Raw genomic sequence first — 18,332 nt, forward strand, 5'->3', positions numbered from 1 at the left:
ATTATGCATGGTGTACTTGTGCTCTGTAGTTATGCTACAAAAATTGGTTTCTTGCTGCTGCAAAGCAAGAGTATTAGTTTACAAAAAAAGGACAAAATAAAGAAATTCATAAAGGGGCTGCTGATTATGTTAATAGACCTTAGCTAGAACAGAGAATATCCAGTATCTGGAGGGGGGGATGAGTATTCAGTGGGTCAGCATGCATTCTGTTCTTCTAAACTGGTGTGCAACAACTCTTTCCATGCACACTGTAGGCTGGTTCATGTAGCACTCTAGAAGGAATGGGAAATCTGTGACCCTCAGAGGTTGTTGGACTCCACTTCCCATCAGCCCCAGCCATAATGGGCAATGGTCAAGGATGATGGGAGCCCGAAGTCTAACAACATTGTTATCACTTTTGTGTACCTTTCTAGATTGCGTAAGGTCAGTCTACCAAGAAAAGCTATATGGAGCTCGTGTATAGGGTCAACTAGCATAGATCTTTGATGTTTAGGGCTTTACATGTGGTTGCAGAAAATGTATGAGGCTAAGCTTGACTGTGTGCTCTGCCTCACATTTCTCCTCAATGCTTAACCCTGCATTTTTCAGAATCAAGTATGTAGTTTGTTCAGGAATGGTAAGGTGGGCAAGAAGAGTTAGAGTGGATGTGTACATCTGAGGAAGGCTGAGGATGGATTCACATTTGCAATGCTTCCATTTCACAATACTGGTAAAAACACTCTTATGCTTTCCTCTTGCACAATGCTACTTACACCAATTAATCTTATGCCAGCTTTTCACCATGCATCCTAAATGATGTTGGTGCTTACTGGGGCTGATGTTCAGCAACATCTGGAGGGTGAAAGGTTCCCCACATCTGCACTAGACTATCCTGATTCGAATCAGTGTGAGTACTTTAAAATAAACAAATTAGAGATATCAGTTGGGTTTCTCAACTGTTACAGCTCAGCCAAGCATCTTCATCCCTGGCTGAATTATGGCTTTAATCCAAAGGAAATTAGTCTATGCAAAGTTTCAAGACAAAAATTAATTGGCAGTTCTTAACCTTCTTCATGTACAATAAATAAACACATGGGGTGTGCAGCTGTTCCAGATGTTTGTTTATACTCTCTGGAAGAAATGGCCTTGGAGCATTACATAAACATTGGCAAGGATTTTAATGTTCATATAAAAGAAGGGACTGTATACTGTAAGATCATTTTTAAATAATGCATCTACTGCTTTTTAAAATTAACTAGTGAATAGTTATGATACAGCCCATAGCTCTCCCTTCCTTTCATAATTAGAACTGCAGGAGTTACTTGGAGCCACATGTGAGACCAAGTGAAACTCACTTTAGCTGGGATTTCATTAGAGTCTGAAATTTAATTCTGGATAGAAAACCAACTTGAATGATCCTGAGCCAAGTTATGGCTTAGGGTGAAATCCACAAGAAACTTAATTATTCTGGCTCATTGTTGTCCAGCAAAGTGGGGGAGGGATACTCGTGCCAGTACATTTTCCTTTATGGCTGATTCTGCCTTTGGCTCTGTGGTCACAGAGGCAGGATGGGCTCTTCAGAATGGCAGAGGAGAGGAGTATTCAAGTCCGGTGACTAAGAACCATTGGTGTTCAATATCCCACTTCTCCTTGGCACAAGCTTCATAGGCCCACATTGTAAGCTAGAAAGGAGGAGAATAGTTGGAACTAATGCTGAGTGACCAGGAAGGTAGATTGTCTCTTTTTGGAGAAATGAACACACACATATACTTACTTCAAGTGAACCTCCTTTTATTTAGAATAGCACCATCCCAATGACCAGCATAAGCAGTAAAACGAATACCACCTCTCATCATCCTAGTATTATGGCGCAGCTATGCAACTGCAAAGGCTGTGGCTCCAATCTGGTGGAACGCTCTGTCACAAGAGACTTGCGGGACTTGACATCATTCCGCAGGGCCTGCAAGACAGAGCTGTTCTGCCAGGCCTTTGGTCGGGGTTCAGTCTGACTCCCTCTCCCCTTTCATAAGAACTTGCATGAAAGTGGCCTCCCAATTTTTCTCACAGGCCCATATAAGTTCAGCACAAACAGTTGGGCCTGGTGAGCATTTAAGGTCCCCAACCCTAATCTGCGGGTTGCCATCTGATTCGATTTTATTCTGATCCTGATCTGATTTGAGGATGTATTTTAATTGATTGATTTTATGTTAATGTGTTATACATTTGATGTTAGCCGCTCTGAGCCCGGCTTCGGCTGGGGAGGGTGAGATATAAATAATAATAATAATAATAACAATAATAATAATAATAATAATAATAATAATAATAATAATTTTATTTAATTATTATTATTATTATTATTATTATTATTATTATTATTATTATTATTTCCCTGCCAGAGAACAGTGGCCATTTGGGTTGCTGTGATTTTGCGGTGAAAAATCTGCACTTGGGTCGTATTCTTTCATGGTGCCCCCCAAATGCCCATTTTTGAGTGCCATGCCCCCAGCGTGAAAATGGTCTCTTTGCCCTCATGATATAAAACTGGAATATGGCATGCGGAAAGATGGCGTCCCAGATTTTGGCTTCAAAGTGTTCAGCTAAAGACGTTGTTTCTAAACATTGGCCCAGAATTTCTGAAAACCATGAACAACTAGTGGGTCAAATGATACTTTCATGCAGCACCCTAAATTTTGTGTGGTGCCACCACTACCCGATTCTGTCATGATTCTTGACTGCATCTTGCACATCATTCAAGCAAAAACTGCCAGTGATTACATCTTAAATGTGATGATCAACAGCTGAGCCTTGTTGGTGGTGCTGACACCAAGGGCTGTCCCATGACAGGGCCTTTTCCGTGGTGGTTCCCTGGTTGTGGAATGCCATCCCTGGGTGAGGTACACCTGTCCGCATCATTACTAACTTTCAAGAGAGGTTTGGAAGCATTCCTGTTTACCCAGGCATTTGATGACTGGAGAATACTCATCTTGTCAACCCAAAGATCACTGAATGAAATAATGTTTTTAACTGAAGTTGTTTTTTTAGACTTCTAGGTGTTTTTTAAAAATGCTTTTGCTTTGTTTTACTTTTTATAATGTTTGCTTGTTTGCTGCTCAGGAAGAAGGGCAGAGGATATAAATGCAATAAATACAAAATAAAATAAAAGTATATGAAGCACACATCTCTCCTACACTTGTCAGTGCAAGAAAAAATGATTAATTCAATGGTGTTTCTTCTTCAATATTTTTTAAATTATTATTACTTTTTATTGGGTGGTTTTGTGTTACAAAGCAAACAGATAAACAGGAAATGGTACATTTATTGTCTCCGCTTTCAGTTTATAGTCTTTTTCACAGTTTGTTTACATCTGGTGAGAGACATTTTTGGCATAGACATATTGCAGTTGGGGGAGAGACATGGGGATATGTTTTTTTAAAAAAATCTATTGCCTATTCTTAGTGTAGGCGGTGTTGTGTCAGCATCACATGAGTAGGTCCTTTGTGTATTTATTTATTTTCATTGATGTTGCAAGAGGTTAGGGGCTCCCGAGCTTGGTTGGTTGTGTTTAGTTGATTGCGGTGTGGCTTATTTGTGTGAGGTTTCTTCTTCCATATTGTCAGGCAAGTGATCTAGGATGTTGACAGTACTGTACTCCTGTATTACAATCACATTTGTCACACCCTTTCCAGCTACTGTTCATTGGAGTGACATTGGGGAAACACATTAGTTAAAGTCTGAATGGCAGGATGGACAAAAAGTGCCAGCATGCAGTGCTGACTCTCCAAAAGGTAAACACAAGTGCCATCTAGTGGAAGACACAGCCTTCTTTTTGAGAGCACGGAAAAGCTACGGCAATGGACAATTGTGTAGAAATGCCAAACACTGGAAAGCAAACCTCCAGAAACAGGCTCTACTTAATTTTGATTATTATTCTTTAGCTTCATTTTTTGCATAGTGTCAAGGACTGGTTGAACGCAGAGGCATGGTGGGAAGAACCAGCTGGGGAAACTCCAAGAGAAGAAAGCTCAGAGCCTGGGAGTGGTGGGGGGACAGTAATGAGTGATCAGAGGGAAGAGAGAGAGAAGACTGAGAAGAGAAGGTGTCAGAAGCTGAAGAGGTAACAGGGTTTAGGTAGCAGGGAGAGTCTATGGCAGAGAGCTGCCCAGAATCAGAATCAGAAGCAGGAGATGAGGAAGGCCAAGAAGCAAAGAGGAATCTGGATGGTGAAGAAACCAGGGTGTCTCCCCATCTTGCTGCAACAAGAACCAGGAGAGGCATGAAGAGAGAGCAGAAGTTAGCTTCCTGCAGGCACAGTCTCAGATTGCTGGGGAAGCAGCTACATGAATAATTCTGGTTCAGCAGGTTATCATGTTCTTTGTACAGAGGGTACAAAGTAGTACAGAAAGTCAGCAAACCAACACAATGTGATATTTTCTGAAGCTCGAGCCCATCTGGAAGTCATGCTCTTTGATGTATTAGCACTTTCTCCTGGCCTCAGATGTATGAGGACTGTAGGGTGATTGGTTAGGGAAAGGAGCTCCAGGCATGTTCCAAGAAACTGTTCTCAGCATGCTTATGTCACTGGTCACAGGACTGCCTCTGCCAGCCCTCTTGTCTCAGGATCTTTGGCTGGATTGAGAAGGACTCAGATCAAGAAGATTCCCATGTGATCATAAAAATCTCTAATCAGCTCCCATCATCCTCAGAGGCTGAGGGTGACTCCTCTGCAGCTTCTTCTGCAAGAACATGTGACTGAAAAGTAGTTTGTTGTTGTTTAGTCATTTAGTCGTGTCCGACTCTTCGTGACCCCATGGACCAGAGCACACCAGCCAATCCTGTCTTCCACTGCCTCCCAGTTTAGTCAAACTCATGCTGGTAGCTTCGAGAACACTATCCAACTATCTTGTCCTCTGTCGTCCCCTTCTCCTTGTGCCCTCCATCTTTCCCAACATCAGGGTCTTTTCCAGGGAGTCTTCTCTTCTCATGAGGTGGCCAAAGTATTGGAGTCTCAGCTTCAGGATCTGTCTTTCCAGTGAGCACTCAGGGCTGGTTTCCTGAAGAATGGATAGGTTTGATCTTCTTGCAGTCCATGGGACTCTCAAGAGTCTCCTCCAGCACCATAATTCAAAAGCATCAATTCTTCGGCTATCAGCCTTCTTTATGGTCCAGCTCTCACTTCCATACATCTCTACTGGGAAAACCATAGCTTTAAAGATGGGTGCTTTAAAGATGGCTTACAGTTCTTGCAAGGCCTGGGGCCATTGCAGCCCTGCCAGCCTTCTGAAACCCTAATTGATTCTGGTCCTTGGCTGACATGCCTTCCTTAAATCTGTCAGCTGGGCAAACTGGGAGCTGCCTTGCCTTGCCGTGCCCTAATCATTTTAATTTCGCTTTCAGGGCTCCAGCAAAGCATGACAGTGTTGAAACTTTCTAGGGTGAAACTCTGCTGAACTTTGGTTCAAATCAAGCCAAGTCGGTTCATTTCAGTGAGTTCTTTCAACATGATGCTACACTGAACAATGATAATAATACTCCGAAACATCAGTATTCCCCCCCGCCCCCCGTTATGAGCTGCCCAATTAACAATAGCCTAATATTGGAAATAATCTATAGAAATCCCCACTGAAATCTGGTTAAGTAATATTTGTAATGTAGTTCTATGGGAACACCTAACACCACAGAAGGGTAATTAAAGGCACTTGAAGGATAGACATTTTGGTGTGACTTGGGTTCCTTTCTTTTCCTTTATAAACAAGACAAAAGATACTTTTATTCCATCCTCAACACATGAATCTCTGTAGATACTTGAACTGATAATACATAAATAAACATATTGCTTAGGTACTGTGTACTGCATATGAAACTTAATAAGAATGTACTACTGGACAAGTAACTGTAGTTATGCTGTTCTTGAATTTACATGAAAAACAATAATAAAAAATGGGGGGGCACATCAAGGTCTTTGTTTCTTTTTCCTGCAGAAATGATAGTAATAAATTAATTCAAAGTTAACACCACAGTTCTGGTGATTTGGTATTTTGACTACTTTAATATTGCAACTTCCTGGAAAAACCCGCAACCCTTTTCTATGAATCTGATGAAGATTGTTGGATTTTTGCACTTCAGTTTTTCTGAAGACCAATCCAATTGCATTGAGACAACTACCGTACTTTTTCGTGTATAACACGCCCCCATGTATAAGACGCCCCCTATTTTTCAGGTCTAAAATTTAAGGAAATGGAGAGAGGTGGCTCAGAATTGTTGAGCTTTTTGGGGGAGGAATAGCCCAGAGTTGTTGAGCTTTTTAAGGAGGGATTGCAGAAAACCGCTCAAATACACACGGCGAAAAATCCACCTCTCACCTGTCCCTTTACTGGCAGAAGCTGCCAATCGCCTGCCCAATTGCCGCAGCGTCAACCAATCAACACCAGCCCTTGACGCAGCAACCAATAGCATGCCCAATAGCTGCTGCCAGCCGCGGCAGCAACCAATCAAACATCCACCCTATGCATTACCCATGTATAAGACTCCCACTTTTTAGCACAATTATTAAATTAAAAAACCAGTCTTATACACAGAAAAGTACAGTATACCCAAATTGTTATAGTGTCTGAAGTTTATTATATAGATTTTTCTTTGTTAGGGGGATATAGCACTGATTACTTAAAACAAAACACACTGTATGGTATTTATTTCACTGTAGTTATAGTCATGAATGCTCAGAATGTGATTCATTAGTTCATTGTTCCACTAGATGGCACAAAAGTCCTATATTTTAGCTTTTCCCAGAGGATATTCTAGAAGTTAGCATCTATTTTAACAAATTAACCTGGAGGACAGACTGTGATCCATTTTAGAGGCAGTAAAAAGCTAAAGTACCTTATTTTTCTGCCATTCATGGCAAGATGTACATATCCACCGAAACAAATATATAACATAGGAACATTTGAAGTACCTAACAGGATAGATATAAGTATCCATGAATCTAACCAAAGACAGTTGTTCCACAGGTCTCTTTTTTCCCCTAAAGTAGGCTAAGCATTTATAATGTGCAGCTTTCAAAGAGAAGATGTTTCAATCACATGGGATGTAGAGAGATTAGTGATGAGGGAGAGATCTTATTTGGTTTGCACTGAAAGGCAAATCAACTCAATTCACACTTTCCAAAGCAATTTCAAAATGCAGCCATTCTTTGAAATTTGCACTTATCTGAATTTTGCCATGCTGTTTTCCAGCCAAGTGACATGTGCTGGGATAAAGTGTGCATATTAATTATGTATTAGTGAAACGAACATACAAAGCTGAGTTCTATTAGAGAAAACTGCTTGTTGACAAAATTACCTACAAACATGTGCATTTCACACTAAAATGGTGGTGGGTTTCCAAAAGGGCTTCTTTCAAAAAATTGCTAACCAGTGTGGAAATGTGGAGACCTGAAATTATGACTGGAAAAAAAGAGAAATGGAGAAAACCCAAAATTGACAGATCCGCCCATCCTTAGTAGAGATAGAGAGGTGCATGAAATAATTTTATGTTTTATTTCAGTGACTTAGCTTGATTGCTGCTTTTGGAAGTGAGGGACCCAAATTTCAAATATCTGCAGCAATGGCATTTACCAGGTAGCTTTCAGTCATAATTCCTCGAGTCCATATCACAAATTAAAACTTTAAGTCAGACACACTGAGAGCCATGAGGCCTCTCTGATCAGATTTTTTAAGGAGGCTTACAGATAAGAACAGGAATCACTAAAACATAGAAAAATCAAATATATGTAAAACATACCAATAATTACAAAAAAGCAACAAAAGCCAGTGATGAACACATAATAATAATAATAATAATAATAATAATAATAATAATAATAATAATTTATTATTTATAACCTGCCCATCTGGCTGAGTTTCCCCAGCCACTCTGGGCGGCTTCCAATCAAGTGTTAAAAACAATACAGCATTAAATATTAAAAACTTCCCTAAACAGGGCTGCCTTCAGATGTCTTTTAAAAAGAAGATAGCTACTTATTTCTTTCACATTTCCTTATCTGCCATATTTTCCTTTTTCCCTTCCCACAGCCAATCAGCTCCTTGGTCAGTCCTCACTTCTGGCAATGAGGGGCCAGAAGGCCCTCGGTGCTGGATCTCAGTGTTCGGGCTGAATGATAGGGGTGGAGATGCTCCTTCAGGTATACAGGACCTAGGCCATTTAGGGCTTTAAAGGTCAGCACCAACACTTTGAATTGTGCTCGGAAACATACTGGGAGCCAATGCAGATCTCTCAGGACCGGTGTTATGTGGTCCCGGCGGCCAGTCACCAGTCTAGCTGCCGCATTCTGGATTAATTGCAGTTTCCGGGTCACCTTCAAAGGTAGCCCCACGTAGAGCGCGTTGCAGTAGTCCAAGAGGGAGATAACTAGAGCATGCAGCACTCTGGCGAGACAGTCCAGACACTCAAGTTCATTAGGTTCCCATTTTAATTTGAACCTATTGAATCCACACTTCTCCAACTTTTGCAGTGTAGTTCTCTATCATAAAAGCATGTCTGTTAGTGACAATGACATTCAAAAATGCATTTTATTGTGGCAAATTGCCTGCAAAAATGCGTACATTGTGATATTTTCGTGTGCGTGTGTGCGTGTACGAAAAGATAAATAGAGAGAAATGGGGTAAACTGAAGATTGAAAAAAAAAAACTGAGCAAAACTGAAACTGAACGATTCATTCATCTCTAGTCAATTATCTCTGTGTGTGTGTGTTTAATATTACACAAATTAATCAGAGGGGCTGCAGAAGTGTTCTTTACAACCCTCTGCTCATTTCACCCTCCACTCCTAACATACAAGCACAAAACATTCCCACAGTGCAGCCTGGACAGCTACTCCCCTTCCTGCCAAGTTGGGGCTCTGCCTGCCTCGGGGCCTAGCTTGGAGAGCAGGACGTGTGTGAAACAGACGCCCAAAATATTATCTTTCAGGAGACAACTTGATGTTTTGACACTACTAGTTTTTGGCAGAAAATAATATATTTAATTCATCCTTCTGTTTATTTTTTTAAGGTTTTTTTTTTAACCTGTGTTGTTTTGGCAGTTAAGAATCTGACAGCCTTAAAACCAGAGATTAAAAGAAAGGGCTGGGTATGCTTTTGTTGAGGGCGAACTGTCAACTGTGGAACGTCTTCCTGACATTATAAAGTTTCAATATTGCTTTGAGATATTTAATGGGAAGCAATCCATAAATGGAAATAAGTACCCAGGATTGCAGGCAGGAGATGGCCTGTTTGAGTTCAACGTCTTCCATGTTAGAAAGACAATGTTTTGGATCCAAAGAAATACAAGTAAGAGGAAAATAGTTGGTGGTGATATGCTCCAAAAACATGTTCAAGAAAGATTTGATGCAGGGCTGTAAAAGGGTTAGGATTTCCAAAAGTCTTCCCATGAGCAGAAAGTACATTTGATCTAACCCATTAACTTCATTAAAATTCCAGTGGAGATCTTCAGAAATCCTGAATGGGCATTTCAGGAAATTGTCTTAGAAGTTACAGAATTGCATTGGTGAAGTAAAATTTTCTTTCTTGTATATCAAGTTTGGGAACTAAACAAACTATCTGCTAGTTGTATCTTAATCAAAGCTGCTTGATGATAGAATAGTTTATTTGATCTTCAAGCACCCTTCTAGTGGACTTCTTGAGCATACAATGCAGGTTTCTCAAAAACATTTCAGCCTTTTACCCCTACTTTATTATTTAGCTCCGACAACCCAAATTTCCTTCATTTCCCACTCATTGTACTTTTGCCTTAGTGATGCCACATGATCCTAACTTCTTGTTAAATTGTTGTTGATTTTCTTCTTGTATACAATCTTTAACTGTAGCATATGCACTCCTCCCCCCTGTAACAATCAGATTACCAATAGACAGCAGAGAGTAAATTCTGTAATTTTTAAAAATTGATGATGCACTGGCATCTTTCCATCCTGCAACAGGTGACTATTGGGGGTCTTCTCTATCAAAGCAAGCTTAGACTTAATTACCTCAATCTGATACCAAATCGTTTTAAGGATTTGGGATCCTGTTAGATAGGTGACTGGTTATTATTCCGCATTTTCTCTAGCAGCTGGTGTACAACTGAATTACAGCAAAGAAATAGTGAAGTCTAAGCTGATTAAAGGTAAAGGTACCCCTGCCTGTACGGGCCAGTCTTGCCAGACTCTGGGGTTGTGCGCCCATCTCACTCAAGAGGCCAGGGGCCAGCGCTGTCCGGAGACACTTCCGGGTCACGTGGCCAGCGTGACATCGCTGCTCTGGCAAGCCAGAGCCGCACACGGAAACGCCGTTTACCTTCCCGCTGGTAAGCGGTCCCTATTTATCTACTTGCACCCGGAGGTGCTTTCGAACTGCTAGGTTGGCAGGCGCTGGGACCGAGCAGCGGGAGCGCACCCCGCCGCAGGGATTCGAACCGCCGACCTTTCGATCGGCAAGTCCTAGGCGCTGAGGCTTTAACCCACAGCGCCACCTGCGTCCCTAAGCTGATTAACAGCCCAGTAATAAGAATCTAGCTTTTTCCAGTTGCCTTGAGTAGAAGTAAACCCTTCATCTCAACTGGGTTATGAATTTGACTGTTAGGTATTAGAAATAAAATAAACCAGTTGCTGCAATGTTTATATCTGTCAGTCACACTATTAATAATTTGAATGAATACCTACATTTGCAAATAACAATGGTGTCATTCCTGCTAAGGGTCAGTGGGAGTTTTGCTGCTAACGTGACATAGGAGTAAGGATTCAGTTTTTACCTCTCAGGCACTGACATGAAACATGCTCCTTATAAGGATGGTATTCTTCTGGCCACTTATATGTCACAGGATGTTATTTTCATAGAGCTGGTAGTAGCAAGTGTTAACGTAAATCCCATAATTGACAGGTTAGTGGTTTGTGGAGGCAGTGACTTCCCCGGAGGGGATTTCTTGATTAATTGTGATGGCAGATTTAAGGCAGACTGGTTGCCAGTGGGAGGCAGCTGATTACACAGTGTCTAATTACAGACTTTCCACTTTCCAGGGCAATGTAGTGTCATGCGTAAACCTGCCAAAATTCTTTCAAGACAGGAAATGCAGGGGAAGCTAGGCTGACCAAAAAGAAAGATACTGCTAGCAAGGCAAATCTTTGATGGATCATGTATAAACAAGAAGCAGGGACAGTGGGAGACAGTGAGCTCATTGACGACATTGGGAGGCAGTCTGTGCAGTTGGGGTAGAACCAAAAACACCAAAGGTCAAAATCTAAGATATACTTCAGCTATACCTAAGTCCCTTTCTCTCCCTAACTCAGATTGATTTCTGCACCTGAAAAACAGGAATATGGGGCAATTCTCAAATGCTGTTAACAAAAAAAATACATGCCAGTGCTCATACTGTATAGTACGAAAAAATGGGGTTTGCAACAAATTGTCAGTGTGGTGTGTTTCTGTCCATTGCTACAGTTGGTCAGCCTGACCCTACAGAAGACTTGATTCCATTTCCTTATCTGCCATATTTTCCATTTTCCCTCCCCACAGCCAATCAGCTCCTTGGTCAGTCCTGGGTTCTTTTGGAGTTCTTCCCACTCTGGTTTTATTTCTTTTCAAAACTGCAATCCTACAATCCTTGTTGTTGCCCCAAACCTCCTGATAACCCCCTCTTGTGCGTGTGTAAGCCATGGCATCTCACCTGAGCATCAGAAATTAGACAAAATGACTCCATTGCATGCCAAAGTGCAAACAGCCTTCTGGGGTATAACTGATTTATCCTGTGTAATTTGTAGACTTAATGGGTCTCCTTCCTTGAGAAAGGACAACTGGAGGATATATTGTTCCATCATAACTGATCTTCCTCTATCTACAGTTCACAAACAACCACAGGGATATGTGAGAGGGAACACTCTCAGTTCAAAATAGGTGATGGTAAGGTCCAATGCTCTGCCTTGTGAACTGAGGGTTTACCTAGGAACATGCCCCCCAAGATTATCTGTAATATACAGGGTCTCTGTTGTAGAAGTTTCTTGGCAGTTGCTGATATGGAAGATGTTGCATGGTGGTAAAAAATGAAAAAAAAAAATCCCACTATGCTATGCAATTCCATATCAGCTGTCAGCACTGCCAGATGTTTATTACCATTGCAGGTCAATGATCAAACATTGCAAATTACATATCAGATATCAAAACCAAACATCATTTGGCTGAAACACAGACAGCAATAAAACTCTACGAATATTAGGAAACTATTCCAACATTTGCTGTTGTTATCACTGAATAATTTACATCATGAAACTTTAATTAAAGTACATGGTGTTCCCAGGTGATTTCCCTCCAGAGAGAAATACTTTGAGAATATTCAGCATCAAAATCATCCATAGAAGAGAATTTTGAGGACAATTTTTGTTTTATTTCAGCTGCAAATGTTTCACAGGTAACTTGGATTTTTGTAATCAGTTTAAGTCTGGCTCATTGTATGCCAAGGCAATGTGCCACCCACTAACCCATTTTCCACAGCAATAAACCAGGCAGAACACAGGGCTTTTTGGATCAAATAAGGCCACAACTTTATGGATTGCAGATGTTAGAGGTTTGGCATAGGCATTGGATACAGCCATTGACTTCAAGCCCGCCTTCCGGATGTATACCCAAGGTCAATCCAACAGCGGGGGAGTCCTATGATTAAATCAAGTAGGAGTACCCCACGGGATGGCTGTCTTGATGAGTGCTGTGGCCCTAGCCCCCCCCCCATCTAGGACAAAAGCAACTCCTCACATATCCCTTTAGTGGGATATCCTTCTCTCAGAGGGACAGGCAGAGCCACAACCTGCCCTCCAGCCAAGACTAAGGCTTACCCAATGCCTAAACTACCAAAGTTGTGATGACCGCTGTGAGGTAGACAAAAACAACCGGAGTGGAACAAATTTGCTGGGTGGATAAATTTCTACCCAGCCCCGAATACGGTGACCAATGAAGTCCACAGCAAGGCCAAGCAAGCATAATTAAAGCTGAAAACATAGGCAGGGACCAGGGCTGTCCAGCTTTTAAGCCCAAGGAGTGGACCCAAGGGAAGCCTGAATGCTCTATTGGGCCCGCTTCTGAGGTGAGCCTATCTCCAGGCCCACCCACAACTGGGCAATTTGCAGACAGGCCTGAATCCAATGCCCTGGCCATTGACGCAAGTTGTTAGGTCCAATGTTAAGTGCCAGGCTGCAACACCACCTGCCCCTTTAGTGGTAAGTGGACTTGCTACAAATATACTCTATTGATTCTTTGACTACTTGGCCAATGCCGGATAGTTATTGACCAAAGATTTCTTTGCTGGTTGAGTTTACGAATAACTGGCCCATCCTAATGCAGTCGGGGATTGTTACACTCCTAGGACAAGAGAGAATGGAGTTGATTAAAGATTGAAGTATAAAGTACGTTTTGATGGTGTGAATCACATTTAAGTAATTTGCAAAATATGCTTTGCTCATAAGGAGCAACCAAAGCTTTTCTCTGACCTTCCGTCTGCACACCTGTGGGGTTCTCCAGGATCACTTATCTGCTGGGATGTACAACACATCCTCTCTCCCTGTTCCTCTCTCTTCCCGTTAGCAGGTGATTTACGTGACCCCCATTGGCTTCTGTCAGTTACCTTTGATTTGTGAACAAGCTGGAATGAGCCCAGGGCTGGTGGGATCGCATGGTGACAGAGGGATGTTTGAAAGAAAGGTTACATGCAGCCTTCCACTCCTGTGAAAGCCAAACATGCCATTTTTCATAGCTGTAGCTCTGTGATTTCACCTTGCTCACTCGTTTGGCAGGAAGCACAGCTACCGCCTGATGACAGTTCTGAAACAGAAGCAATTGAAAGGGCTTCTTTATTATCTGGAGGTCAAAATAATCAGAAAGTGGAAGAGAAGCAGACAGTGTGACATACAGAATGAACCAGGGTTGCCAGACCCTTATTTTAAATTGAGGGTGAAGGGGAAAGAAAATTAAAGAAACTACTCTAATGATAGTAATAGTCCTATGTCAACAGAAAAGTGCACTTTTATTATTAGTGGAGAAGGAGAATCCAGTGGTTTCTTTCAATGGGGTTAACTTTTACCTGAGATCGATTTGCCTCTTGACCTCAGAGTTCAGCAGTAGTCAAAGCAGAATTTGCTCAGTGTGTATCTTTTTAGAAAAGAAACCTTATTTTTAACCATCAAATAAAGCATGGAATGTAGTACGGTAAATGATTGAGCGCAGTCCCCAAGGAGACATGCTCTCAGGTATAGGATTGGAGCCTTAAAATAGTTTTTATAGGTCAATCCTATGCATGTTTGATCAAAGGTAAGAAATTCTGACTTCAATTGCACTTACTCCCAAGTAAGCAAGTATAGGACAGCAGCCTAGGGCTGTAAATCTAGACGCACTTAGATGCACCCATGGTGAGATTTCCTAATATATACATATAAATGCATAGAACTGTAACCTTGCAAGTCTTGATTTCATATTCTTAAAGATATGCACTTATTTATTTAGCCTTTCACCCACCTTATCCCCCAAGGTCCATGTGGACTGAACATTAGAAAAACAAGGATGTGATGATTGCTAAAAGTCACCTGCTGTAAGGTGCCTGCCCAGCTTCTTCTGAAATATTTCAAGGGAAAAAGTTATTTGCTTTTTAATTAGGTCAAGTGTATCTGTGTGGTATGATTAATTGCCGTAAAGGTAAAGGGACCCCTGACCGTTAGGTCCAGTTGCGGACGACTTTGGGTTTGCGATGCTCATCTTGCTTTACTGGCTGAGGGAGCCGGCGTACAGCTTCCGGGTTATGTGGCCAGCATGACTAAGCTGCTTCTGGTGAACCAGAGCAGTGCACGGAAACGCCGTTTACCTTCCCGCCGGAGCGGTACCTATTTATCTACTTGCACTTTTGACATGCTTTCGAACTGCTAGGTTGGCAGTAGCTGGGACCGAGCAACGGGAGCTCACCCCTTTGCGGGGATTCGAACCGCCCACTTTCTGATCGGCAAGCCCTAGGCTCTGTGGTTAAGACCATAGTGCCACCCACATCCCAATATACTTCATAATCCACTCTTATCCAACAATCCTATCCATAAATGTGCTCCTACCAAGAAAAGCGCTCCCTTACCCCAGAGGGACATCAGCATACTCAGGCAGCAATAGGTCCAGATAGTTTTCTCTCTCGAGGTTAAAAGTAGACCAGGTTTTCAAAAAAAAAATTACTCCCAGCCTCTTAAAATATATGTTGCAAATTGATAGCTATTTATCAATGGACAATACAATTTGGAACTCATGATGATAGTACAAAGTAAAGGCTTTCCTATCCCAAATTTAGGCTCTTCATCCAAACTAGTTATTCCCAATGCAAAATCTTTTTACAAATTCATTTCAACAAACTGATTCTATCTATGAGACATTTTCAAATGTAACTTCTGTAAGTAAGTCTTCAACAAAGTTTAGTTTCACTTTTACACATGGTATCCTGTTTTTCAACAAACCATGGATAGTTATAAAAGCTTGCTTTCTCACCTATGGCTTGAACTTTAGCAACTCATAATAGTTTAGGATTCTATGCAAAGATGGCTAATGATAAATTTGACAAGTTCATGCAACTCAGCATATGTGCTATCTGTTAGCAGTGCCTGAATGTCCAACCTGGTGGTCTGACATTAATGGAGCTCTGACGTGCCAGTACCATCCTAATCTCTTCAATCATATTGATCCGCTGAAGAGCTGAATCGAGTTTGAGTGCTTCTTATTCATGTTGTTTTTGTAGCTGCAGTTTGTAGTTTGGGTGATGGGCCAAAAGATGACAAGTCCTTTACTCCACTTGAAATGGCTAGTGAAAACATTTTTAAAAAATAAAAAAATCAATTATTGCCTCTGCAAGGTTTACACGCCACTGAAAAAGTTTTGTAACTCAGCCAAAATGATCAGTTTTTCAACAGGACCAGCCCTTACAAGTATCAGATATGTCTGAACAAAGCTCTGCTCTATTCTGCCTTGCAGTCACAAATGGCTGACGATATCCCTGTTGAATGATGTTGTTGAGTGATGGAAAACATACAAGTAGTACTCAGGACAAATGTCAGAATGGTACTTTGTACCCTAAAGATCTATTGCGGACTTGTGCAATCAGGAAACACTGGAAAAAGGCAGCCACTCGATAGCTCCAACGCTGGAGAAAATAGACTCTGAAGACACTTCCCAGGCACCAAGCTTGATGCCTCATCACCCAGGTTCCTTTTTCCCAACGTCCATTGAGGCAACAGTGTTCAGGTAACATGGGCTTTCTCTGCACTAAAAAAGAAGAGAGCTATTGGGCTTACAGTGTTTTCCCACTTGAATAGGGCACCATTATGTTCTCAATGGAGTCAGATGGAAGTGGAGAGATAGACATGTGTGAGTACCCAGAGGCATTTGAATGATGAAAGGAGGATTACACCAGTCAGCCGTTCGGTGGGGAAGGACTATTGCTAGTAGCAAAGCACATGCCTTCAAAGAATCATAGAATTGTAGAGTTGGAAGGCACCCCAACGATCATCTAGTCCAAACCCCTGCAATGCAGGAATCTCAACTGAAACATACATGACAGATGGCCATCCAACTTCTGATTAAAAACTTCTAAAAATGGAGAGTCCACCACCTTCTGAGGGAGTCTGTTCCACTGTCAAACAGCTCTTACTGTCAAAAAAAAGTTATTCCTGATGTTTAGTTGGAATCACCTTTCTTATAACTTGAAGCCTCGGTCCAGTATACCTGAAGGAGCGTCTCCACCCCCATTGTTCTGCCCGGACACTGAGGTCCAGCTCCAAGGGCCTTCTGGCGGTTCCCTCACTGCGAGAAGCCAAGTTACAGGGAACCAGGCAGAGGGCCTTCTCAGTAGTGGCTCCCGCCCTGTGGAACACTCTCCTACCAGATGTCAAAGAGAAAAACAAGTACCAGACTTTTAGAAGACATCTGAAGGCAGCCCTGTTTAGGGAAGCATTTAATGTTTAATAGACTATTGTATTTTTTTTAAAAAAATAATTTTTATTAGTTTACAACAAAAACAAAAACACATACTAATTTCACATCCAATTTTTCACAAATTGTTTCTTTTCTGGACTTCCTTCAGCTTTTCCGTAAATCATCCATAGTCATTATTCAAATTACGCATTCCTTAGGTTTGTATTGTCATTGTTTATACCCTTCTTTTCTATTCCCTTTAAACAATACTTCTCAATTTAGACTATTGTATTTTAATATTCTATTGGAAGCCGCTCAGAGCTGCTGGGGAATAAATAAATTATTATTATTATTATTATTATTATTATTATTATTATTATTATTAGTTCATGTCCTGTCCTCCAGAGCAGTAGAAAACAAGCTTTTTCTTTCTTCCATGTGACACCTGTTGAGATCTTTGAAGATTGCAAAGAGTAGACACCTGCTACACCAGGGATCTGAGGGTTTGTCAAAGGAGGGTTGCCTATTCAAGGTGAGCATCAGGAGATGCCGTTTCCTAACTCTCTTCGTGGTAGCAAATGCACCAGAGCTGAGTTAGGGGAGAGATTGCCTTTGGCTAGTTGACTGCAAATCAAACACATACGTCAACAAGGCTGTGGCCCACAACTGAACCCATTTGCAGTGCCTTGTGATTTCATTCCAGGGGTCTGGGGGAGGGAAGGCGGAAGCAATCATGTTTTAGGTTGGAATAAATTAATACAAGCAACGCTAGGCACATGTGACACGGTGATCATGGAAACGCTGGCACAGCTCTAAGTATAAAAGAACCATCTGACCATGCTTTAAAAACCACAGTACACTGTAACTCATTATCAAAGAGCTGATATACAAACAATGGATCAAAGTCTCCCAGCATTCCCATGCTATGGGTAGGAAAACCCGGCTTTCTTCCGTTTCAGATGAACTCAATATGAAAATGCTGCAGTGAATGAGACCTTTTCCACTGATGAGAGAGAGGGAGAGCAATAACTTAAGAAGCCTTTACTGATGTTAAGCTCTCAGGTGTTGCCTTCAGGCAATTTTTGTGTGTTGTTGATTATTAATCTTTGTAGCTTAATCACTATAAACACGGATGATAATTATCTTAAAAGGGAAAATGCTTTCTTTGTTGTCTTCAGCACAACATTAGGTGTGTGGGTTTTTTTACTCTTCCCTTAGACTGTAAACCATACTATCTAAACTCTCTCTGCATTAAGAAATATAATCCTCTAAAGCGGAGCAAAAGTATTTTAGCCAGGAGGTGGTTGTCAAAGCTGTGGCAGTTGGTAAAGCGCTCTGCTCCTGCAGGAAAACCTTTCGCTTGAAGCATTTGGAAATCTTTTCTTTTTGTGCTTCTGTATTTTAA

General features: G+C 41.4%; 1 protein-coding gene across 1 annotated transcript in view; it reads right to left on the bottom strand.

Moving 5' to 3' along the window:
* Nucleotides 1-18,332, bottom strand: part of LOC310852477 (uncharacterized protein) — a 131,560-nt gene that overhangs the window by 12,785 nt on the left and 100,443 nt on the right. Inside the window, exon 5 of the mRNA XM_083756066.1 lies at nucleotides 13,620-13,816. Coding sequence (XP_083612192.1) covers nucleotides 13,620-13,816 — 197 coding nt within the window. The remainder of the gene's footprint in view (nucleotides 1-13,619; nucleotides 13,817-18,332) is intronic.

Source organism: Podarcis gaigeae, assembly GCF_964106915.1.
Source record: "Podarcis gaigeae genome assembly, chromosome: 9".
Lineage (NCBI taxonomy): Eukaryota > Metazoa > Chordata > Lepidosauria > Squamata > Lacertidae > Podarcis > Podarcis gaigeae.